Genomic DNA, 27500 nt, shown 5'->3' with positions numbered 1-27500 from the left:
TATGAGTAATTCTCACTAAACCGTATTAACCAGACCATTAACGTTCAAGGTTAGACATAGTTTTGTGTGTTGGTCCGTTATACTTCCGGATGACAATGTTATGAGTTTCTTAGCCAAGCCAACGCATACCATCTATACAATGTGCAAGAACGTAAACCATTCCGACGGGTATAATTTTTGTGACGCGGAAAAAGACAATTTTGTCTGGTAGGTCTTATAGATAGTATGCGCTTGGCTTAGAAGCTCACAACATTGCCATTCGGAAGTGTAACGGGCCAACACCCAAAACTCTGTGTAACCATGAACTTTTATAGTCTGCATATACGTGGATAGCAAAAACAATAACAAAGACCCGAGTGACGTCAACTTCATTCTATCTATAGATAGTAGTAATAGATTGTGAGTTTCTTAGCCAAGCCAGCGCATACCATCTATACAATGTGCAAACCATCTCCCGACAGGTATTTCTGAGACGCGGAAAAAGACAATGTCTAAATGCAAGGGTTAAACGGGATTGCCTCATTATCACATTCGGTTTCTGTATTCATGTGCTCAATGTAAATCGATTGTGAGGCTAGGGATGCACGACAATAACCGTCAGATATCTTTACTGCATCCCCTTGTGAGCAGTTAAATGCATATGGAAGAGAGAGAGAGAGAGAGAGAGAGAGAGAGAGGGGGGGGGAGGAGAGAGAGAGAGAGAGTACTCAATCTTTCTATAAGGAACTGAAGGTTAATCGGTACACTATAGACAACTCTGGAAGAAAGATAACCATGCCCCTCGGACAGTCGTCCGAATATAAACAATGGCAGTTAGTGCTAAACCAAGCAATCTACAGGGTGTTTCGATGCATAGGATGCGTTTAAGTAAAATACCCATTAGTTCTACACGCCTGGTCAATCGGAGCAGCACAGAAAATACGTCTAACCTTTTAACGTTTATTGTCTGATTGAGCGAATCTAGTGAGAACAAATCACACAACTAGTGGTCGAAAAACAATGACAAAGAGCAGAGCGTTGTCAAATTCCTGTATCCTATAGATAGTATGCGCTTGGCTAAGAAGCTCACAACATAGCCATCCGGAACCATAATGGACCAACACACAAAACCATGTGTAACTTTAAACGTTAATGGTCTGGTTAATACAGTTTAGTGAGAATTACTCATAAACGCGGATGGCAAAAAACAATAACAAAGACCCGAGTGACGTCAACTTCATTCTATCTATTGTTTGAAAACAGCCATCTATACCAATCAGGTGTAGGTGTGTCACAAATCGGCTGTTCTTTTTATGCGTTTTTGTTTTTATTTATTTATATATTTATTTATCATTTTGTATTTTTTTTTTTAATTTTTGCCCAGTCATAACCGATAAATATTTAACGAGACAGTCTACTATTAATTATTTAAATAACATTGCGAAGCAAAACATGCGATATCTTGCTAGATTCAATTGTTTCCATGTCTTAACTTTACTGTTATTTTTTTTCCCCGTTTATTCGTTAAATATGGTTGCGCTGAATAAGAGGGGTTGTACTCAAAACGTCCTTATTTATATAGTTTCATTTTGAAGCCTTTGCATTTTCACGTCCATCTTCATTGTTTTTCTAAAGTTAACGATTCCCACAATTGAATTCAATAGTCTGATATCACGTCGCCCAGCAACGGCGGCCATCGTGGTTCTAAACAAAGAAAATCGGTACTTTTTATTCTTCATGCTGACTAGAACGTTTCATATGCCTTGTGATCAGAATGTGTAAAAGTCAAAACATGCTCAAATTTATATGTTTTGTTTTTTTCTCATCTGGATACGCTTTTATCCTCGTCGGAAAAATATTTCATAAGGGCATCCGCCATTGTTCCGATAGTTTACCATGCGTCATTACGAGGGAAGTGACGTTACGACTGTTGAAGCGTATTCTGGTGACGTATTTGTTGGCGACTTGTTTATTAGTGAGAAGTATCGTGATGCCCAATATCGAGTTCCTTAAGAGAGAAATATCGTGATGCCAAAAATCTAGTTCCTTAAGAGAGAAATATCGTGATGCCAATATCTAGTTCCTTAAGAGAGAAATATCGTGATTCCCAATATCTAGTTCCTTAAGAGAGAAATATCGTGATGCCCAATATCTAGTTCCTTAAGAGAGAAATATCGTGATTCCCAATATCTAGTTCCTTAAGAGAGAAATATCGTGATGCCCAATATCTAGTTCCTTAAGAGAGAAATATCGGGATGCCCAATATCTAGTTCCTTAAGAGAGAAATATCGTGATGGCCAATATCGAGTTCCTTAAGAGAGAAATATCGTGATGCCCAATATCGAGTTCCTTAAGAGAGAAATATCGTGATGCCCAATATCGAGTTCATTAAGAGAGAAATATCGTGATGCCCAATATCGAGTTCATTAAGAGAGAAATATTGGGATGCCCAATATCTAGTTCCTTAAGAGAGAAATATCGTGATTCCCAATATCTAGTTCCTTAAGAGAGAAATATCGTGATGCCCAATATCTAGTTCCTTAAGAATGACTGTCTTGTTGACTTTTATGAAAAGACATTCTAGAACCTTTTCAAACGAACGTAATTTCTTGATTACATACCAACCCCCTTTCACAACTCAACTCAAACTCGTCATCATTAAACTTGCAACAGAAACAAGTGTGGCTTTAACTTGCATTTACAACGAAGAGATTTTGGAAAGATAATCGGAAATTTAAACAAAGCACGGCTTTAACTAGATATTTCAGAGCTATAGTTCAAATAAAACAAATAGATATTTATGATAGCAAAAGCAATACGCGTGTATATGGACTTCTCTACACCATTTTGGACAAAATTGTTTGTGCAAAGATAAAGGATTGGTAACTCCACCAAACCAATACAGCTAATTTCAAAAACAGGGTTACCTCCCTTAGCCCACACCCGCCAAAGATTATCACACCGGGGCTTGGTGTGCAAACACTCTAGGGCTAATCAAGGATTTAAGCGATTGTCAATATTGAATTTTTAGCTATGACGATGACCACTTAACCCTTTCTGTAAATGAGTCAGAGCGTCAATAGTTTAACTTTAAATCGTCGAGTAAATATTGAAATAACTTGTCACATCGATTATAAACAATGACGTATAGCTGACGTCAGGGAGTCACTGGACAAGAAGAGAGCGTGTCTCCATTTAACTGAAATCATAAGAGCAGATATATATTACGAATGTACTTGATGAATGTGTGAATGTGAAACCGGCTATACCGACGATTTGCAGGTCTGATAACCCAAATCATGGGCTCATTGTTGTAATTGAAATCTCAATAAAAAACGACGCAAAATATTTCCAATGTTAAACTAGGTCCATGTGGATTTGGATGCCAGACCTGCATATATGTACACGTCGGGCTATACCTATGCATTGAAGAATAATGAAAGAGAACAATTGGAAACTAGCGGCTTTAAAATGGAAAGTGAGAGTCATGTAGTCAAGGCGAAAATAATGTGTGATGCACATTGAACATGTTGAAACTTTGAAAATGCGGTATAAAAATATGAATATTTTTTTCAAAGAAGAGAGGGACAGAGATTGAGAGAGAGAGAGAGAGAGAGAGAGAGAAGGAGAGAGATGTGGGATAATGTGTTGATGGTGTGAGGATTGAGAGAGATGTAGCCCAGCTGAGTCGTCTAGAACCGCGACCTCTTTGCCCCTACAATGCATAATGGATGCCCGTTATCCCCGTTTTCGTACTGGTTACCGGTTACCACTTACACCAAAATAGAACTGACCGAGATGGTGGCAATACAATATGGGTCAGTTTCTTTTGACAGTGAACAGGTTGACTTGGTTTCCGGGTGTCCTAAGTGTGAGGGAAAATGCGCCCCCTCAAGTAAAATGTTAAGATATGGTATATCTAACATAAAAACTTACTCAATATAAGAAGGTAAACTCACAGAAGGCAAATTACAAAAAAGTTTTGGAAAGAGTCAAAAAGAAATAGACCTAATTAAACATTGTGCTTTTCTCGTGGCAATCTAAATATTTTATTAAGTGTCATTCTGAAAATGATGTAAATTAAAATCCATTCCCCCTTATTACCGGTCACTCTCTCTCTCTCTCTCTCTCTCTCTCTCTCTCTCTCTCTCTCTCTCTCTCTCTCTCTCTCTCTCTCTCTCTTTTTTTTTTTTTTCTCCCCTCTCTCTCCCTCTTTATCTCTCCCTCTTTCTCTCTCCTTCTCTCTCTATCTATCTCTTTCTTTCTCTCTTTCTCTCTACCGATCTCTCTTTCTTTCTCTCTCTCTCTCGCTCTCTCTCTCTCTCTTTCTCTCTCTCTCTCTCTCTCTCTCTCTCTCTCTCTCTCTCTCTCTCTCTCACTCACTATGTCTCTGTCTGTCTATCTGTCTCCGTCAGCATGTCCTTACTGAATTTGACACTATGCTTAATAGTATGGTATATGTCCATTGCGATACCTTAAGATACTCGTACTTACAGATTTTTATAAGGACAGTGTCTCGATAGCTCATTTGTACACAAAAGATACGACGGCCTGTTGTGTCCGGTTTGGGTTTTTTTCTGAACCCATTACCAAAACAGCCGTGATTCTGTAGCCAGGTCTGTTAGAACGGGCGGAAAGTATTTCCATTTAGACTAGACTAAACTACAAAAAAGGAGAACAGTCATTCATTGTGGTCCGTTTAATTCTAGGGCAATCGGGATAGCTTCCAGCTCCCAGAACCTTATGGTTTCAAACGTCTCTTGCCTTTTTCTAAGATAAGATTAATTCATTCCTTGAGTGTAATTTTATAACAAATCGCATACCAGTCATACTGCCAAAACATTGAAAAACACCTTAGGATAATATCGATGAATTAAGAATTCAGAGAATACGTTGCAATGGTTTGACAAGTTGAGGGCCATCTTAATTCTTCGATCTTTGAAATAATCCTTGCTAACCAGAATGATAGCATGCATATTAAGAAAACACATAACACGTCCATCTTGGAAATTATTTCTCGTGGTCCTACCCAACAACACAAACTTTAGATAGCCTGATTGAATTATTAAATAATACCAGATATAACAATTCACAGACGAAGAAATTGATAAAGAAAAAGTCAGTTCTTTTTAATTCAATGTCTAGAAAAGCACACGAGAATCACAATTCCAAGTATAAGAGTTACAAAAATAGGCATATCCCATACACATACCTAAATAATTCGATTATTGTTTCAATGAAATAACATCTTTTTCTTTCATACAAACATTGCTTAAATGGTGAGTTCTTTATATCTTGGCGTTGAAATAGATGAAAAAATATGAAAGGCACTAAGTATATTATGTGCTGTTCCCCTGAAAATCTATCGAGAGATGAAATTGAGTGAGCAGACATTCAAACGGAATTGTAGAATAGAAATGCAGATAAATCCCATTTGCTACAAAGCTCTTGTGGAAAACAACAAAACCGTAACGAAATGCTTGCCTTCAGCTATAAAACGTGACGGCCCTTAAGCTGATGCAAGTTTTTGGATAATACCTATAATTTAGAAAATTACAAATGATGCATTACTCTATTAAAACCTCGTCCAGAAAATTTTAAGTCGGAATAACCTGGGTCGTTGTGACGGAAATACATGGACTGATTTGATACGTTAACATGTCGTCCTCTGTAAAAAAAAAAAATCACATGATTAAAATTTGGTCATAAAACTTCAAATATCGATCGATTCAAATGACCTCAATCTTGTCAAAAAACTCTTTAACTTGGGATGTCACCCGGGACTTCTTTAACGTCCCTGGTTCGAGAGATTGTGACATAATTTAATCGATTTTAATCGATTTATATTATTTGAAGAACGAGTTTTCTGGTCAAGATTTTAAAAACGTATTTTGTTTTCCGAATACGAAATATATTTAACTTCATTTATTATTACTCAAGTATAAAACATGCTTTGATCTTCAATGGGGTTTTCTTTTAGTTCTCAAAATGGAATAAGAGTAGATTCAGTATTGATTACATACTTTCCCATAAACTTTGGATTAAATTGCCTGAAGAAAATGTCATAGTTCATCTTTTGTTCTTGTCTTTGTAGTAATAAAGCTCATCTTATAATCAATTTGGTCCTTTAAACCCCATTACAAAAGAATAAAGTATTGATTTTTTTTCGTCCGCTCTCTACAGTTTAAGCGTGGAAAACAATCCTCACACCATCAACAAATTATTCCACATCTCTCTCTCTCTCTCTCTCTCTCTCTCTTTCTCTCTCTTTCTCTATCTCTATCTCTTCTTTCTTGTTCTCTCTTTATCTGCGTGTGTGTGTTTGTGTGTGTGTGTGTGTTGGTGTGTGTGTTTGTCGATATAATATGTCTTTGTATCTCTCTTCCTATGCACCTTATTTGATTTTTGATCAACTATACTTTTTTTAGTTTTATCTTGGAATATATTCAATTATCTCTATGCTCTATGTAAGAGCAGAGTGACTTGGGGCTTTTAAAATAATTACGAACTTGATCCTCGGGCTACAGATTGTCGATAGCGATTGTAATTTGGTATTTAATGTGGAGGTATTTTTTTTTATTTAAGAAAATCTTATGTAATAATTCTCCACACCACTAGAGCGTTTTACATAGATTGTCAGCTTCTGCAATCACAGAATCGCCCTATTAATTAGAATTAAATTATAGAGGTCTGCAAATCCTGTGATTTCCCGGTTACATATTACACAGCAATGATTATTGGCTCGTATAGCTGTCTAAGGATATAATCTTCACAATACAAAAAGTAATGAATAAAACAAGTTTTAGTCCCACTTATAATTCTGTTTTAAATAGTATGGTATGTATTTATATGTTCTTTTAATGTTTATTGTTCATCATGGGGCACTGACAAAGGAAACCACAATTTTTTATTATTGTTATAAGTCTTAGTTTGGTGGCAACTGAGGTGCTTAGCCGAACTGACCGTCTCTCAGGTCTTGATTGTAAGGGTGCCGTTTGATGCAAAGTTGTGAGGACGGACAGCTCTTCTTATGTCCATACTAGAAAGGGATTGAAATCACTTATCAATGAATATCACACCGTTGAACAGGATAAATACACGTCCGTGCTTATAAGATATTTAGAAGAATACTGGATAATGTAAATATTGCTGCTCGAAGCTCGAAGAAATAAACAATAGTGTGAAATTAAATGTAAGCTTCAATTTAATTACAAAAACAGATCTTAACTACGCCAATACCACAGTATCTCATTCATCTGTGGTGTTTCAGTCATCCTGTTTTGTTGATAAAGGGGAAACCCGAAACGTTCATTTGATCTGTTTTTTTAATTAAATTGAAGCTTACATTCAATTTCATATTATTAATGATAAGATATTTAGAGAAAGGCTTGTTGTAAGTTGCGTATTTTATAATGCAGGCGCGTCTTGTTCTATTTCCCATGGGTCTTTGTTTTCAAGTTAGGTCAGTGGCGCGTGTCTTCCAGATAGGCACACTTAATTTTTCATTGTCCGGTATTGGCGTAGTTTGTGCGATGAAGGTAGATTAGGGTCTGCTCACATGTTGCTGTGAAGTTTGCGTCTTTTGCTAGGGGAGAAATTGCTTGTCAACGGGAAAATGTCATCGATATTTCCACTTGTGACAGCGATCAAATAACAGAAATATTATTTGATCCTAAGAAGGCAGTAATATAATCTTATTGCAGCTGAATAGGTCATATTATGTAGAATGCCGGTAATGAATAGACTTCACTGTACTAATTTTTTTTTTAATTGAGCTTTTATATAGAGCAAGATCCACTAAATGTGCTCAAAGCGCTTTTCAAGGGGACCCTGACCAACAGCAACATTTAACATTTAGGATGGGACATGACGCCTGTTAGCCGATGTTACAATTTTTTCGGACAGAGACAACGCTGTTAACGGCCAGGTACCCATTTTACACCTGAGTACGGTGAGAGAATGTGAGTAAAGAGCCTTCTCCAAGGACTCAACTATGCGCCGAGCGAGGCTGGAATCCAGAACCTTCCGATCCGAAAGCCAGTGTCATACCACAAGACCACATAGCCGCACAATTACTGTTGAAAAAAAATAATACAGATTCCGGACTCGTGCAAATCTCCAGCCAACAACAACGTCGGTATTAAATAAATGATAAATTTTTCACGGTTGTTATACAGCCTTGAACATAGTACTTGGAATAAAACTACTTTAACTAAAACTCAGGGTTTTAAGGAGAAGGAGGGTGGGAGTAACAAGGATAACTAAAAGGGTTGAATGGTATGCTATGGTATTGGGTACCAGGTTGTGTAATATACCCCAGTCTCTTACCAGCAGCGAGGATATCAGCCTCTGTGCAATTTATCACAGGGCCACACACATCTTTGAGAGCAGCCGCAATGGTGGAGACGCCACTTAGTACACTGTACTCCCCATTTGGGTCATCCACTTCTGATGGTCTCCTATCATCCAGGTCACTAAATATTGATCCCTCTGTGTCCGTCTCTAGACGTGTGAGGTCGTTATAAATTATCATTTTAGAATCATTTAAATGGGATTAGTTTTGTTCACACTAAAACAATTCATGTGTCCATTAGTTCCATGCAGTGTATTGCAAAATATTTATTATTGATTAGTGATGCGAGTGTGATTTAAGTCAATGCTATCATTAATCAAAATAAGGTCGTGTTTAGAAATATTAAAACAATTCGTATTGATAGAAAAGATAAGTGATGTGAAAACATTTAAGTCAGTTGTGATTTTTAACATAGATCTATCAGTATTGAAAACATAAATATATTAGTCACGTTAATGTGACTATTCTTTGCAGATGCAGAGTCAATTACTTTAGGACATGTTTTTTACATTCAATTAAAGGCTCTCGGGAATTTCTTGAATCTTTGAGTTTCTTATAACCCGACAGAATTAAGGAGACTGATTGTTGTTTAAAAATAAGATTTATAAGGAGATCGTGAACGTATAACAACTGGCACATTGAGTTGGGGAGGATTATTTTAGCTAATCAAAGCAATAAGAATTTCAAGTTTTTCATGATTAACAAGAGCTCATTTTAGTGCCTGATTTGATTAATAAAAGACGCTGTGAAAGAAAGCGTGCCATACATATGTAGCAAACTGAAACCATGATAAAACAACAATAAATGAACAACAATTAGTAAGATGACCAATCCGTTTTACAACCAAGTCAGCCGTAATATTCACAAGTGTTACCTACAATCCTTGAAAGACACAATACTTAACCTTGATAGGAACAGTTATTGCAATTTAATTGATAAACGATTCAAAAGATTAGTCAGGACAATATGTCACCAAAAAAATGGTTAGAATACATTTTTTATACATTTGTATTGCGCTAGGTTGTACAATGGATGAATCATCTTGTATGCAGTCCAGTCTTGGCAAATCGCTAGATTTGAGACCCACTTTGAAAGGAGTCACATATTTTTAATTTTATGTTTTTAAATCACGGACGTTAAACAAAAGCTTTCATTCACTGACAATACAAATGAATAACCACTGAATCATGCATGGATATTTGAATTTATTATTCGGTATTAAGGTTTTTAAATCTGAATACTTTGATGTGCGTGAAAATCATTCTTTTAAATACTTATATATACAAGGGTGGACTGAAAACACTTTACACGACTCTTGTATATTCAAAACTATAATAGACACGAAACTGACAAAGGTATCAAAACAAAGCTCAGTTTATGCCCTTTCCGTTTATCATTTTAAATTTCAGCAGAGTCACCGTTCCCATCCACACAACGATTCACCTGTTATTGCATCGCGTCGAAGAGTAATAAACGTAAATTTCGACATCATCTAGTCACCTCCGCCTGCACCTCGCCATTACTGCAAAAATTTGCCTTCTCCGTGTGTCTCTTTCGTATAAGGAAAATGAAAAAGTCACTTGGAGCTAAATCAGAACTGTAAGGATGGTGTTCTACGACTTCAAGAAAACTTCCTCTTTCAATGTGATCTTGCGTTTGTGTGAGCATTCTCGATATCCAAACGTCACATACCTTTCTGTAACCCACAATTACTTGAATGATTGATCAATCTCTTCCCTATGAAATTCCAAGGCTTTGAGAAATTTCAGATTGTTTTATTCAGCGATTAGCTCGATTAAGTTCTTTTGTTGATTTGCTCATTAATGTTGGTGAGGACAGTATCAGTTTTTTTTTTGTTGATTTGCTCATTAATGTTGGTGAGGACAGTATCAGTTCTAGTAAAGTATATAACCCACCATTGAACTGTTCGAAGATCCACGGGTCACTATAAACACGTTTTAGCCGTTTATGAATGATTATGGGAGCAGTAAAGAACTCAATTACAGCACATTGTTTATTGCATAATTTTTGTGTGTGATTTCTTCGACCGACATGTTAGAGTAAGCGTTCTTTCAAATAAGATTAATTGAAATCAAGAAATAGCAGCTAAACAAAATTTGGTGACCTAATAGAAGAATAAATAACGCACATTTTGATGTATATTATAGTTTATACTGGCGATATCAATACAATCGGAGATACAATATGCTTCATGACTTTTCAGGCAAGGCTTGTATAAACTTTTAAAATCAATATAGAGTTGTTGACGATGTAACAAGACTTGACTACTGTATCAAATAAAAGGCATAAGATTAATAATAAAAATAAAAACAACAAACACAAGCACAACAAACATTAAGCCGGGTATTTTAGGACTTACCAAGGGAGTTGCTGTCTTTTTGTGGAACTTTATCAATGCAAGGAAATCCTCCACAGTTGGCAAAGCAAAGAGATTTGTTTAGGTAGAGGAAAAAGACGACGAGGAGGATGACGAAACTGCCGACGGAACCCAGGAAAATGACAGCTTCGATGGGCACTGAAAGAAAATATAAAAGAACGTTTTATTGATAATGACTTGAATTGGGTATTTTTAAGATCCACAGATTTAGTCGAGTCGATTTAATCCTGATTTCTTGTGTATTTTATGGAGAGAAAAGAGCAATCTGTCGTAGCATACTTCGATTCATGTCTTCCAGCTGGATCTAGTGGCCCTTATGATGTGTATGATGTATTTACACAATGCTTTGACACATTCATGATGTGTGGAGTTACACTAACATTTTGTAGTGTCGAGCTTTCTTGTGCAAATAAAAAAAAGTTGTGAAAATGTTCAGGATTTGGAAGGTTCGAGAGTTTCGACTGATTGACATCTACTATTGAAGGCTTATACCGCTCAAGAATTTTGAGAACTAACCACGTGGTGCTCTCTCGAGGCCTCGTACAGTTTTATCCCGAGCCAGGCTACTGATGCCTTCAACAGTCATGACGTCCTTCTCTCGTAATGACGCATGGTAACTTAGTAACTGGCTCTAAACTATGGGAACAATTGCGGACGCCCTGATGAAATATTTCTCCGACGAGCATAAAAGTTTATCCAGAGAAGAAAAGCATTATAAATATGATCTTGTTTTTACTTTTATACATTCTAATCACATGACATATGAAAAGTTCTAGCCAGCATGAAGAATAAAAAGTACCGATTTTCTTTGTTTAGAACCACGCTGCTCGCCGTTGCTGGGCGACGTGACATCAGACTATTGAATCCAATTGTATTAAGCTTCTATCTTCTCTCCATCATTTGAAATCTATCGTAAGGTAAAAACGGGAAATCTCGTTCAAGGACAAATGTTGATACAAGGGACACACATGATTGCTTGCTTATGTCAACTGACGCATTCGTGTTTTTATGTCTATATTAAAGCTGTAAAACGCATAATTTAAAAAATAATACGTATCAAACATTGATATATGTATATGCATGATCAAAAATAGATTGCATGGGCACGAGACAGTGTCAGAAAAAAATAAGTTGGGCGTGACTGGATTATTTTTAAATACACCGCCATCACCATAACTAATATCAATAAAGAAATTTACATCATCATCATCACCACCATAATAATCTCCATTTTCCTGGTCTTCTGTCCAGCTGTCGTCACTTCCGTCACTCATTTCAATAGCAACATCACCCAAAACATTTCGCAAGCGTTTTCATATTTTCCAAAACGATTTTGACATTCATTGTCAAATATACAATTTCGAGGCATATGGAACAATGGTTTGTAGTATGTTATTATTGAATGGATTCAAAAGAAAAAAAAACCATTTCAAAACCTATCCTGGTGTATATTTATTAAAATTAATTCTTGTTGGGGATTTCCAGTTCCAACAATATGTTGGATAAAAATAGAGAATAGTGTTATTTAAACCAAAATCTTTTGGGCAAAAGGAATCATTTTAGGTCTGAAATCATTAAATACAATGCCATTACGATTTCACTTGCATGCAATAAATAAATTTACTAAACACAGTGAATTATTGAGACTAATTAAGAGATGTTATTACATATTTAGACCTATCTATACCATTTTGCGTGGATCCCTCATTGTAATGTATTTTCATCAACAACAAAATTCTCGGTTATTTTTTCAAGGATATTTGAGAAACATTAAATTAGCACACTGTAATTGCAACCATTCATCTCCAATTACGAACAACAATGTTGATACTTAAAATGATTCAATAAAGAGCTTTATTTTATAGTTGTTAAAGAAAACTAATGCAGGGGAGATATATTTATACCATCAAAACTATTAAACCTTTCTTACGAGTTATATTGGCAATTGCCTAAAAACACATTTGAAACCTGAAACTTACCTGCTTTGTGTGAAACCTTCATTGTGATTGTAATTTTATAACGTTGAGATAACAAAATTTTTCACCACCAACACCTCCAAATTTGTATCCAGGGCCCGAAGGGAACATTTAAATGAATCCCATTATATGGGTCGACCCAATGTTGTTGGAAATCCAAAGCCACGAGATTTTTTCATGATCCAGACCAAGTCAATGTCAATGATTAAACTACCAGCTGAGTTATTTTCAAGTCAGACGCATACAAATAATAATTAATAAGTATTAATACAGGCCACCGTTAAATGCCTGGACTTATGTACCACGAAGTTAATTAAATAATTACCATTATAATGGATCGTTTACCAAAATCACCCTCGTAAAACATAAGCGAACCATTTATCAATGGAGATAACAATTTAACACACAGCACAATAATATTATGAATGTTTTATGGCACAGGATCCATTGTTTGTCAACTGGTTTAACAAAAAAAATATTGCTGACAATAAATGTGTAACTTTTTAAACGTAGATTAAAATTTCAAATGATCAAGATCGAAATTGCATCTGGACTGATGGAGGTGAGTTAACTCTACACAGGCGAAGTTCGATCTTACCTAACTTGATATCTTTTCATAAATCGTATCGTTTTAACAGAAGGAACAATAACGGAGATCACCTGGGGCTCCGATTCCACATCACTTGTTACTGTTCTCTTGGTAAAAAAAACTATTTGGTCTGCATCACCGTTGAAGAATAAATCAATTTTAGGCGCGGCACGTTAATGTGATGTTTGGATTATTCTTTTTTTAATTTAAATAAATATGTCCTCAATAGCTGTTTTAAGAATTGTTTAAAGTTTTTTATATTAGTTTTGTAATCTTGAGTTTGAACTAGTGTAACATAATAATTATGAGTATGACATTTTTGTAATCAATCCATGTGATTAAATTAGGACGAAAGTGGTCTTTAGGACCACTCTTGAAGAAAGTACGTGAATACCTAAGCTTTAATCGCTGTACAGAGATAGACAAAATGCTACAGTGGGTCTCCTACCATTCTGTTGTTGGTGGTATTATAATTCGTGTTACTTGGAGCAAACGTGGCAAGAAGAAGAAGAGGGGGTGGGGTTGGTTTGTATAACTTAAGACTACAAAAGTCAAGGAGATGAAGAATGAGGGAAGGAAAAAAGAGAAGGTGGAGGAGGAGTGGAAGCAATGAGACGGGAATAAGGTGATGAGAGAAGATGATGAGGAGGAGAAGACGAAGAAGAAAAAGAAGAAGAAGAAGAAGAAGAAGAAGAAGAAGAAGAAGAAGAAGAAGAAGAAGAAGAAGAAGAAGAAGAAGAGGAGGAGGAGGAGGAGGAGGAGGAGGAGGAGGAGGACGAGGAGGAGGAGGAGGACGAGGAGGAGGAGGAAGAAGAAGAAGAAGAAGAAGAAGAAGAAGAAGAAGAAGAAGAAGAAGAAGAAGAAGAAGAAGAAGAAAAAGAAGAAGAAGAAGAAGAAGAAGAAGAAGAAGAAGAAGAAGAGGAGGAGGAGGAGGAGGAGGAGGAGGAGGAGGAGGAGGGGGAGGACGAGGAGGAGGAGGAGGAAGAAGAAGAAGAAGAAGAAGAAGAAGAAGAAGAAGAAGAAGAAGAAGAAGAAGAACTTCATGATGATGATGATGATGATGATGATGATGATGATAATGATGATGATGATGATAATAATGATGATGATGATGAGGATGATGATGATGATAATCGGTGATGATTGTTTGCAGTGCGAGAATGTAAGGAAATAAAGTAAAACAGATCGTCTTCATGGGTTTCATCGACCCGTTAATATTGTTTCAAAATAGCTTGAATTCGTTGCTAGACCTTTCAATATTACTCAATGAATTTCAACAATATAAAATGGGGTCAGCGAGCATGTCATGCAGCACATGTTGCTGTTGTGAGCATCATGGCTGTTCGCTCGATGCCGCTCCAATACAAGAGCAAAAATTATGATCCGTGAAATAAACAGCTATTGTACATTTATTGATTTTAAATTAATATTAATGACTTCATTGTCCTCTGGCAATTACTCTTTGAAATGTCATGCAATTGGGTGATGGTTAGATTATATTATGCATTTACCTGGCGACACGTGTATTGGATATGACCTATGAGAAATCCTCAAACTGACCATCGTTATGAAATAATGAGAGTGACAAGAAGAAGAAGAAGACAAAGAAGAAGAAAAGTAAGAAGAAAAATAATAAGAAGCAGAAAAAGAATAATAACAATAATAGTGAGATGATGATGATGATGATGATGATGATGATGATGATGATGATGATGATGATGATTATGATGATGATAATGATGATGATGATGATGATGATGATAAATGTGTTTATGGCGCTTCCCATCGAAATGATATCAGCTAAACTATTGCAGCTCAATAACTCCCGAGAGGTTTGTGGAATAAATGTTGATCTCTTTGATGATTGGGATATTAACAATCTGCTACAAAAGACATTTGTTTAATATTTTCCTATGTCCACAACGGGAGAGAATTGTGAGAAAATAATTAAAGTCGTGTATTTATTCCCGTTTTTTATTTTTTAGACAGATTTCATTAATCATAATGCATCCGGACCACAATGGACTGGGTATCATATAAGTTCACAAAAACAACGTAGGTCTTTTGAAATAGAAAGCAATATAGACTAGTTAGACTTATGAATTAAAATAGTCTTCACTTTAAAAAGAAAATTCAAATTGAAATTATAGCAAGAAGCAAGAATTCGAGTTATATAATATGATATAAGCTTAAAGTACATACGAATTAAAATTTGTAAGATGTAATATTAAATGCAATAGCAATATGCTTTATTCATTTTCATTAAAAAGTCTATGTGCATTACAATTGAGGGGGCGGGAGTATTTCATGCACTGCAAAAAGAAAATCGACAATCTTTCAGCAATCCTATCACAAACCTAACAAAAAATACTATTTGTATAATTGAGAAAGGGGAGAATCGGGGCATTTTAAATCAAAATAGCGAACACAGTCATGTTTGCTCTGCTGGAAATTTAAATCTTAATGTTAAAGGTCTCTTTTTCAGATAGATGGCATGCTTTTAATTTTTTATTCCTTCCCATGATTGTTGGCGCATGAACAATATTTTAAAGGAATCTCATTTCCAAATCCGCGACTTTTTATTACAAATTCTGTGAGACTTTGGAAATGCCCTATATAATTGTTATTCAATATTATTTTGAGACGACTTTGAGAGAGTAACGCATTTTTTTCAATAAAAAGAATGGTAAACTAAATGCATATTTAGTAAGGGACCATAGTCTAAAGACTACTTATGATTTGATTATTTCATTTGTTATGCTATTTATTTTTTTGGTAAAACATACTCCTATTGCTGTTCCTATACTATCTATTCCAACTTATTTGATGACATGTATACCTGTTTTTAGACATCAGTAAGGATTGAATGTGGAAAAAATACTTAATAATACTCAGGGAAGGAAATTAACACTAAGAGACCCTTCAAGAACCAGCTGTGATTAAAATATGAGAGAACAAATTAGATAATCAAATTACAATTGGACAATCATCGTAAGAAAGTCCTCTTTATATAAAGGGTTGTTTATATATATGAGAGTGTTTAGAAAGCAATACAGGCACATAAAACATTTGAGCAGATCAATAAAATTTGATATAACTAAGAATAAACCGAACAGAAAATGATAGTTTCTGAAAATCGAAACATAATTTTATAAAATTTAAACAATTCTAATCATACTTGCGTTGAATTTTAAAATAACAACTGACAATATCGTCGTAATGATAGTATATTATCGATTTCAAATATGTTTAGGATTACAGCAAGGCAATGTAAAAGGATCAAATCCCCGTCCAGATTCTTTAGTTTGGGGAAGAAATCAATCCTAAGTCGGTAAGAAATACTATTTAATCCATTTCCCAATGCTGGATCATGCTTAATAATAGACGATGTCTACTTTCGCCTGTATGGATAGATGAAATAATCCTTTGGACACTGCGAGAAAGTCAATATTTAATCAATAAAAATATCTTGTGAAAGCGGCTTGATTATAATGCTGACATGAGTGAAAGCGTGGCCATTTTGGTTTATTTAAGGTCAGATTAAAAATGAAAAGTGACATTTTTTGAGATCTTTTCTTTTTCTTTTTTTTTTCGGTTTTTTTCTCCACTGTTCTTATGATAGTAACCAAAACAAATTATTTTAGGTAGACAGAAATAAAAGGCATAATTTACAAATATAATATGTATATGTATATATACATATATATATATATATATATATATATATATATATATATAAGAGAGAGAGAGAGAGAGAGAAAGCGATAGAGAGAGAGAGCGATAGAGAGAGAGAGATATATATCCGGTTTAAAGTTTTAAAAATGGGATATACTAACCATGGGCCTGATGATTTTCATTGACTTCATTTAATCAAACTATCCAAATAATTAATTCACGTTGGATGTTTATCAAATTTACTCAAAATAATGGGAAAAGACATTTTTAAAGAGTTCTTTTTAATTATCAATTAGCAACCCTGATTAATGGTCGCCAATAAAACTCATTACATGACGTTATTGCTGTGGTAATGAATGCGATTTTTTATCGGTTTGAAATTCCAATCATTTCATTGGCTATGAGAATACAACCACAATTGTTAATATCATAATATTAGCTGCCCACCAAACATTGTGGAAATGAAGTTGTGCATGCGCTGCCGACATAATTAACTTCAGAATTAAAAAACAACAGCCTGACACAAAATAAAAATCTCTCTCTCTCTCCCTCTCTCTCTCTCTCTCTCTCTCTCTCTGTGTCTCTCTCTCTCTCTCTCTCTCTCTCTCCCTTTCTTTCTTTCTTTCTTGCTTTCGTTCTCTCTCTCCCTCACCAGATGCCTATATATATATATATATATATATATATATATATATATATATATATATATATATATATATATACATACATAAATAGGCACATTTGATTTTTAGTACCACTAAGGCTCCAAATGCACTAAACCAATCGTCACCAAATTTTGCATGGTGTATACAATTGTCATGAAGATGGTTTTGCCTTTGTTATGAAGTTGATTGGACATTGTGATGATGTTTATCGAAAATAAAATCAAATTTGTTTCGTCAAATCCCATCAACAACAGAGGCCATCATTTTTAGCCCGTGGATTTGCGTGTGGATCTTCCAGTTACCGAGTATGACAGCGAGGTAGGAGTACTTGCATTGAATCGATACCATTTAGTGGTTCCTCTCATTATTTTGAATACAATCAATTTCTTGAATTTTATATGAATCATTTTCCGTCCTTAACATTGGGAAATAATTCTCCAATAAGAAAGCGAAATATATGATATATTAAATGCAGAATATATCTCTCCGTGCCCAAATAAAAAGCTCAGTGGAGTAAAAGTAAAATGTAGTGCCTAGAAAGAAAATGACGTCGAATTTTATTCAATACTTGAATCATAAAGTTTGAGTTGACTGATTTATCATCACGTTCATTGAACGGGTAATATTCATGAGCTTAAGTCGTATATATTTATTTCATTATGACACAATCTGCAGTCACGTCTCATTAATCCAAACCTGTTAATTCCAAGAAATTTTTTCATTAAAACGAGACATGACTTACTTGACTTAGATGCCTTTCGCGTCTCGACCGAAAGATCGGGTCGCCTTGGCTGTTTCCAGTATTTCCTGTGTGAGGTGTCTCCAATATTGCCGGTCCTCTGCTAGGGTTCTCAGATTTTCAAGGTCCCCTGCCGTTATGAGACTAATGCTTTGTCCAAGTGTTGTGAGGTTTTTGTTTAGGATCACAGGGAGTGTTGTGATCGGTCTTCCTCTGAAAAGGTTCCCGTGTTTTTGGAAGTATCCCGACATGGCTTGGTTTGCTGGTATGTTTTTGTCCCTGCGTAGTATGTGACCGAAAAGTTGCCATCGTTGTTGTAAAATGTCAAGGGAGATTGGTCTTTCTTTTGTGATCTTATAGAGTGATTCATTTGAGATCTTTTTGGGGTATTTGATGTCCAGTACCCTTCTTAGCTGTGTGCGATGGAAGGCATCCAGATGTTCTTCTTCGGATTTTGTCAACGCCCAAGTGCCGCAGTTATACAGAAGTACCGGTTTTACAAGAGCATGGTACAGTTTCAGTTTGGTTTTTCTCTTTATTTTGTCACCTCTAATCCATACATTGGTGAGTTTACTGAGTGCGGCGTTTGATAGCTGTTTTCTTCTTTGTACATCCTCGGTGTCTCCAATTAGTGAGCCGACTTTCTTTGTTCTTTTCCATTCCTCTTTGTTCCTCGATATTGTTGTAAATTCGGTTTTATTGGCATTGACTTGGAGGTTATATTTCATGAGGGTATTTTGTATGATGTCTATATTTGCTGGTGTTGATCCAATAAAATCGACATCATCTGCATAGGCGATTTCTCTAGGGATTGCATTCTCAATATGAGTCGTTGGTTTTGGAATGACTTTTCGAACTTCTTTCAGAGCGTGTTCTAAGTATATTGTGAACAGAATCGGGCTCAGACTATCTCCTTGGGGGGAGACACCCATACTAATCAAAATGACTTGGAGGTGAGACGTTTAAAGCCTTCTTAAAGGTGTTCTGTACGCTTTGCATAATGATAGAAATAGTCTGACTGAGTCGATGCATTTGAAGTTTGGTGCTATTATGATATACCGCTATAAACAAATCAGATATACAAACATTAGGAATGAAGACAATACAAGAATACCCAGACAACTGGATACATGTTTACACACATGGATCTGCCCACAAAGGAACTAAAAATGATGGGTATGGGTTTGTAGTAGAACACCCAGATAAAACCTGTGATAAAATCCACAATTCTTGCGGAAGCTCCTGCTCAAACTACGAGACAGAGGCAGTTGCAATAGAAGCCTCACTGCGACACATCTCTTCTGTTTTCGAGATAAACCCTTCAAAACTTCAAAACACTGTCATCTTCACAGACTCCAAATCGGTTCTCCAAGCTCTAGATTTAGATAAATTCTCCTCAACCTTCAATAGTTTAAGATCTCAACGAGATGAATTCCTTACAACTTACAGAGTAGACTTATCTCTCCAGTGGATACCGGGATATTCAAATATACCAGGAAATGACAATGCAGACAGACTAGACAGACTCGGATCAACACTTTTACAACCATTAATTCCAGTATCCTTAGACACAGCGAAACAAATAATTAAAACAAATAATAGAGAACAATGGATGAACAGTTGGGCAATGAGCACCACGGGTAGATTTATGTTTTCCCATATGACCACTCCTGTAAAGACTGATTGCCTAAATAAGCTCAGAAGACACCAGCAAAGCATCATCTTTCAACTAAGAACACAACACATACCGTTCAACAACCATTTAAGCAAAATTACAAAAGAAACACCCCCTTCCTGCCCACTATGTCAACACCCCAATGAAACAGTAATACACCACTTGCTTGAATGTCAACCTCTTGAACACCTGAGATGCACATTCCTCCCACCAAATCCAAGCATCAGTAACACACTTAATGGTCAACTGGAACAACTACAAAAGACTTCTATGTCATGGCACAAGACCGAAGGGCTAGAGCCCAGGTGGTCGCTGGTTCGGATAAGTAAATAAGTAAGTAAGTAAGTAAGATATACCGCTATATTATGAAGTAAAAACTCTTACGCCAAGACTGAAAACAGTCCGTGTTACTGCATGACAGTGTGCATACACAATGAAGAAAATAACAATAATCTTTCGCTTAAATGATCGAAGTATCAAGTCATCCTACCGAAGAGACGTTGTTGTATTTTATTTTACCCCCTTATTGATTAATTGCTGCAAAATGTATTTATGACCATCTCCACACAAAAGTCAAAAGAGAATTGTTAACCACGTTTCATTAGCCGAAGAATAGATCGGTTTCCGTTCCAGTCATAACAATATTTTGAGTAGACAAAAGTTAGTTCAACAAGTCTTATTGAAAAGTTCCAATCGATCTCAACCTGCTATCGATTATCGATTATCGAATAGCGGTTTCATCGGTATAGCTTGCATATTTGATTTGCAACATTTCTCAGAAGGACCGAAACTGTTTTGCTTTGTTTTTGTTTTTTGAGTCAAGCACGTATAGTGCAATATCCACTAAACTTGCTCAACGCGCTTTACAAGGGGTCCGTAGTCAAAAGCTGCACTTAACATAAAGGACGAGACATGACTCCTCATGGGCAATATTACAATTTTTCCGACTGGGACCGTATTAACGACCAGGTATTCATATTATAGATGAGTTCGATAAGAGAATGTGATTAAAAAGCTGTTTTGGAAAGACTCAACTATTCGTCGATCAGAGTGGGACTTGAACCCTTGACCTCTCGGCCCGAAGGTGAGTGTTATACAATAAAACCACATAGCCGCATTTATCTATAACGCCCACTCTAATTATAGTATGCCCAGACCATAGCTAAACAAAAATAGTTTGCCTTTACTGGAAGTGGTTAACAGATAGATAACCTATAACCATTCGGGTGAGATTTAGATAAGCTCAAGAATTAACTGTCATAACTGAATCTTCTTTAATAAAATATTTTATGTTTCGGTTTCAGGACTTCATTATAGGAATTTATCCGATTTAACTGGTATATTCTGTAGGGACTGCAGCACTGGCGTGGCATGCTTACAGTATAAGGTGGCACCAGAATCAGAGGAAAATGACTTAAAACATGCTATATTTGTAAATATAAAAGAAATAAATAAAAATTAAAGAAAAAGACTTACTCAAATTATAAGAGGCAGTATATATATATAGATAGTATGCGCTTGGCCAAGGAGTTCACAACATTGCCATCCGGAAGTATAACGGACCAACACACAAACTCTGTGTAACCATGAACTTTTATAGTCTGGTTAATACAGTTTAGTGAGAACAACTCACAAACGCGGATGGCAAAAACAATAACAAAGGCCTGAGTGACGTCATCTGCATACTATCTATACCATTTCTCAAGGGGTTTTTGGGGGCTTTTTTTAATGCGTAATCCATTTTTAAAAGCTGGATGCGGTGCCAGGCAACAAATCAACCAATATAGCCAGGCCCCTGGACTACAGATATATTAATCTATCCTGGTAATTTCTCACGCACAGAGAAGACTAAACAATGCAAATTGCTACCGTGTAAGGCATCTGTAATCTGTAAGGCATTTATTTAACCTATCAAAACAAATAGAATGCGTCAGCAAACGAGATCTCACATTCACATGTCCATTCTTCGATCCGTCGCCACCATCTCGGGTGGCTCTAATTAGCCCTGTGCGGACAGTGGCCTCTTATAATAATAATAATAAAAATATGACGTCCCTAACGGCCATAGGGTGTGAAAACACCCGCTGGGGCCTTTTTGGTTCCGTATTAATGTTGTTGTTGTGTTTGATCCAAGGTCAAGCCAGCATGCAATCTAAGCATGGATGTGATAGAACCCAATTTATAGAAGGAACGAAATTGACATCACTCAGCTATTTGTTATTGTTTTTAGACAACCATTTTGGTGATTCGATGTCACTTAATTATATCAATCTGACTATAAAAGGTCAAGGTTACACATAGCTTTGTGTGTTGGTACGTTATATCCGGCTGGCGGATATTGTGAGTATTTACATATATAGCATCAATATCGATAAGAACTGGAATGAGTAAAGATATTTTTGGAGAAGGAATAAATCGTGTCGAGAATTGCTAAGTCAATTAATAAAACAAAAACTATTGTAGTTAGAGTCAACGACAAATTAAATATATGACAATAGGAAGTCCCAAGTTTGAAAGTTTTGAAAAGGTGAGGGTCATTTTAATCGATACAAATTTGAAGGACAAGTTTTATGGCCTAATTTTTTTTAGTGTGTTTTTTTCAGAGTCCGCCAGCGCTATCCATCCTGTTGATATATGACATTTAAATAGATTTATCTGATAAAATCAAAATAATGAATGTTGTCAACAACACAATTATGAATATGAGAGGAACTCAGATTATTTGTGTTTCATTTTAGAATTAAATTTTGAGTTTCCAGCACTCGTGTTTCAACAAGGCAAACCGACAATTAATTGCCATGTTCCTATTTCGTGCACTTTAAAAGTCGCGTATCCAACTATTGAATAATTGAGTGGGTAAATAGTCCTTGCCTGAAGTGAAACAAGGTCAGAACTTTAACACTGGTGAATAATTCACTGCTGTAGATGGCCATTGCCGACAAGTAAGATACAAATGGAATTGGTGATACCTGTGAATATAAATAGTGACACTATTTAACCAGTTACCTGCCTTACTCTGGAACAAAACATGTATTTAAACATTTGGCCAGAAAACATATCCTTCAAATATCGATCGATGTAAATGATCCTCATCTTGGCAACAATTCTCAAACCCGGGACTTCCCCTGGCAATAACCTTATCACTGTGGCAAAAAATAGTAAGTAGAACAATGAGAATTAAGGAATGTTTCTCGTGCCTATTTGATGACCTGAAATAAACAGTCAAGGGGAGGGGGGAACGGGACTAAAAGACAGTGGGGGGGGGGGGGGTGTTAATTTGTTAATTTGTTAATGCTTAGTAACGCTCGCATCATCATATTCGTCTGTTTAGCGTGTACTAAAGGTGGTTATGGTTCTATACCAAATATCTTTAGTTCAACATTCTTGTCTTTAAGACGGAACAGTCAACCGACTTAATACAGAACATTATCATTGTGCGGCTATGTGGTCTAATGGTGTGACACTCGCTTTCGGATCGGAAGGTTCTGGGTTCGAGCCTCGCTCGGCATATAGTCGAGTCCTCGGAGAAGGCTCTTTACTCCTATTCTCTCACCGTACTCTAAAATGAATACCTGGCCGTAAACAGCGTTGTCTCTGTCAGAAAATAATTGTAATATCGCCTAAAAGGCGTCATGTCCCGTCCTACATGTCAAATGTTGCTGCTGGCCAGGGACCCCTTATAAAGCACGTTTAGTGGATATTGCGCTATATAAAAATAGCTCAAAGCTCAATTCACAATGATTTTCTCATAAAAATTTAAAATCACGACGTTGTTGAATGTGAGATTGTGATGGCTGCCTTGTAGGGGTTAAAGTTTGTTCTGTCCTCGGGTCATTTTGCATTAGATTTTAATGGCTGATAATGGATTGCAGCTAAGTCAACTGGGCACCATGTATGGCAAGCAAAACAATAATAATATACTTCTAACCAACATTCATAACAGATACACATAGAACGTGGAAGAAAGAGATAACTTCTCTGGCTGGCAAAAAAAAGCCAAGCTGTATTTAATTCCATTCTCTCTATTATTGTAAATCATAAAATGATGAAAACAGCTAAAAGTTACATCTGGTAGGAAACTTGCTCTAAACCATCCAAATTTATTATTAAAGCATTTCATCCATCCATGAACACACTTGGCAACAACTAAATGGAATTTAAATTCTACTCGTATTATAAATGCATGAACTTTGTTTACATTTCGTCTCTCTGAATACACGGTGCATTATCACTCTGAAATTTATACGAGTCCTTTCCTGTATAAAAATGAATGTTTAAAAACAAATCATAATATAGTTTTAAGCCACAGGTGGTTGATGAGTATAAACAATAGATAAGTTTTGGATCGACTTGGTATTTTTGTATACGGATTAATTACACGCTTACAAACGTTGGCTGACAAAACAACAGCAAATAACTGAATTCCATATAAAAATATAAATATAAATTATTCACTTATACGACAGTGCAAAGAAAAAATAAATTTACACAGATTAAACCGGTTTTAGACTTTCTGACAACTCCATAAGGAGGAGAGTGTCATCTTAATGTGTCGAGAAATGAAGTAATAAAGAAAAATTGATAAATGAGTATTGAAAACCGGTGGTTCCCAGTATTAACGAGTACTTAATAAAATGTATACTGAAGCTATTATACTCGTATTCATCGTTGTTCAAAACTAGTTCTAATCCACAGCTCCCAGAAACTTAATTGAGCCGTTAACTGTCGTGTTCTGGAAAGCCACGCGTTTAAAAATTTGGCCAGAAGACTCGTCCTTGAAATATTGATCAATTTGAATGACCGCGGAGGCCATCATTGAAAATGAAAGTTGATGCCAAACTACGTAATTTCAAGAATTTTGAATTGTTATTTAATTCTCGTGATGGTAAATTGTTGATTTTCAAAGTTAACTATGGCGACTTCAATTTTTATCCCCTAAAAATTACGAATTTTTACATTTTCAATTAGGCAGGTCTGTGGCTGGCAAAAAAAAAAACAACACACACAATAAGAACAACAAGAAACAAGAATAGAGTCAATCGAATCCTATTTCAACAGGAAAATTTGTATTTTTCGACATTACTGACACAAATGCAACAAGAGTTTCCCAAACTAAAATGCTGCTATTGATAATAAAAGCAAATAATGCGTCCCATTACCGTATAACACCACCACCAATACCACCAATACCCCTATCACCAGCATCGAAGTGCATTGCTAATTGTTGACGTCCTTAATATGGGTGATCTCCTCGCAACTAACAATATGACTTTTAGAAGTGTAATAATACAAGTTATGAGGGCAATCGTGTCCGACCAAAGAATTACATTCAACGATAGTCATATTTTACAATGTTAAAGCAATCGTTATAATATGATGGCGCATGTGAATAATTTAATGCTGATTATCATGTAATCACCACCATCTTAAAACATACTAATATCTACATTGTATATTATCATCATCGTCGACGCCACCGCCGCTATAGATAGTTCGAAGATGACGTCACTCTGGTCTTTGTTATTGTTTTTTGCCATCCGCGTTCATGAGTAATGCTCACTGAACTGTTTTAACCCGACTATAAACGTTCATGGATACACACAGTTTTGTGTGTTGGTCCGTTATACATGTTATGAGCTTCTTAGCCAAGCGCATACCATCTATAGATAGAATGCGCTTGGCCAAGGAGTTCACAACATTGCCATCCGGAAGTATAATGGACCAACACACAACTCTGTGTAACCATGAAGGTTTATAGTCAGGTTAATACAGTTTAGTGAGAACAACTCACAAACGCGGAGGGCAAAAACAATAACAAAGGCATGAGTGACGTCATCTTCGTACTATCTATAGGAGAGAATCATAACGATGCATTTTTAATCAAGAATTTTAATGTTGATAAAGAACTGCTTTGCGAATGAATAAAAAGGTTATTATTTCATGATGTTCCAGAAAATTATATTATTAAATGTGTCTTATAATTATCATACAGTTGTGAAAATGTATATATTTTATATACACACACACACAAATTTTTTTTTTTTAATATTAAAAAAAAAAATTAAAATTTTTTTTTTTTTAATTTATATATATATATATATATATATATATATATATATATATATATATATATATATATATATACGTATATATATCTTTGTGTGTGTGTTGTGTGTGTGTGCCTGTTAGGCGATATTGCAATTGTTTAAAAGATAGAGGCAACGCAGTTAACGGGCAGGTACTCATTTTACACCCGAGTACGGTAAGAGAAGGTGAATAAATAGAAAAACGATAAAATTCGATTGTATAAACGATAAACAATGCCCCAAGAAATGGTTGCCCTATCGCACTGCCTAACCTGTCTTAAACATACTGGAACTCAAGAATGGCAGTTTATCTGTAACAGTTTTGTCCCGATAGGATTTTAATATCAAATATCACCATACGCTAAATTCTAGAAGAAGAAGAAGAAGAAGAAGAAGAAGAAGAAGAAGAAGAAGAAGAAGAAGAAGAAGAAGAAGAAGGAGAAGAAGAAGAAGAAGAAGAAGAAGAAGAAGAAGAAGAAGAAGAAGAAGAAGAAGAAGAAGAAGAAGAAGGAGGAGGAGGAGGAGGAGGAGGAGGAGGAGGAGGAGGAGGAGGAGGAGGAGAAGAAGAAGAAGAAGAAGAAGAAGAAGAAGAAGAAGAAGAAGAAGAAGAAGAAGAAGAAGAAGAAGAAGAAGAAGAAGAAAATGCCCCAAGGAATGGGTGCACTATTGCACTACCTAACCTCTCCCAAACACACTGGGGCACCAAAATGGCCGTGTATCGTAACAATTGTGTCCCGATAGTATTCTAATTATCACCAGACACGGAATTCTAACCAAATAACATTCAGGGTATTCGGGTGCTACACGCTTTATATATATAATGTTGTGGGGTACGACTATAATATTTCTGCAGTGCCCTTCTACAACAGTGAAAATTCAAAGAAATTGTACTCTTATCAAACTGTAAAAATCTATTCACGGACCTTATGGAGCCTGCGTTTATGCTGATATGATATATATATATATATATATACTCATATGCGGTGGTTTTTCGCGACTTTGTTAGCACACAGGGATATGACAACCACCACTTCCAGACATTCTGGGTGGACGATAATTAGATGGTCGTGACCAGTGGTCATCAATTATGCCATATATGGTCTGATAATAGCATTATACATTCAAATTAAAGAAGTTGTTGAAAACCTGTTTAGAATAGTGTGTTGTGATATACCATGGACAGGGGTGTGAGTTGACATATGCCATGTACATGACAGTAGGTTGTCATATAACATGTCTATGAAAATACGTTGTTATATAACACTATTCCATCATTCACTCAGCGCATCATTCACTTTGGGGAGTGGCAGGTGGTCAGCCGACTGGTATGAGAAATCAGAAAATCAGTATGTGGGTAGTTCTCTC

General features: G+C 35.8%; 1 protein-coding gene across 8 annotated transcripts in view; it reads right to left on the bottom strand.

Annotated features, from left to right (window-relative positions):
• LOC144963029 (synaptotagmin-14-like) overlaps window positions 1–27500 on the bottom strand; it is a 161511-nt gene that overhangs the window by 74928 nt on the left and 59083 nt on the right. For 3 of the 8 annotated variants that reach the window (XM_078896622.1, XM_078896617.1, XM_078896620.1), the window contains exons 2-3: window positions 10713–10868; window positions 8308–8481 (exon numbers count right to left, since the gene is read on the bottom strand). In XM_078896622.1, the coding sequence (XP_078752748.1) occupies window positions 8308–8481; window positions 10713–10868 (330 nt within the window). Of the gene's footprint in view, window positions 1–8307; window positions 8482–10712; window positions 10869–12709; window positions 13165–27500 lie in introns of all 8 variants that reach the window. The other 5 variants (XM_078896623.1, XM_078896624.1, XM_078896618.1 and 2 more) reach the window with 4 other exon arrangements.

Source organism: Berghia stephanieae, chromosome 1, assembly GCF_034508935.2.
Source record: "Berghia stephanieae isolate SIO BIC M18660-M18661 chromosome 1, UCSD_Bste_1.3, whole genome shotgun sequence".
Taxonomy (NCBI): Eukaryota; Metazoa; Mollusca; class Gastropoda; order Nudibranchia; family Aeolidiidae; genus Berghia; species Berghia stephanieae.
The sequence above is the reverse complement of the archived record's forward strand: the minus strand, read 5'-3'. Positions and strand labels throughout refer to the sequence as shown.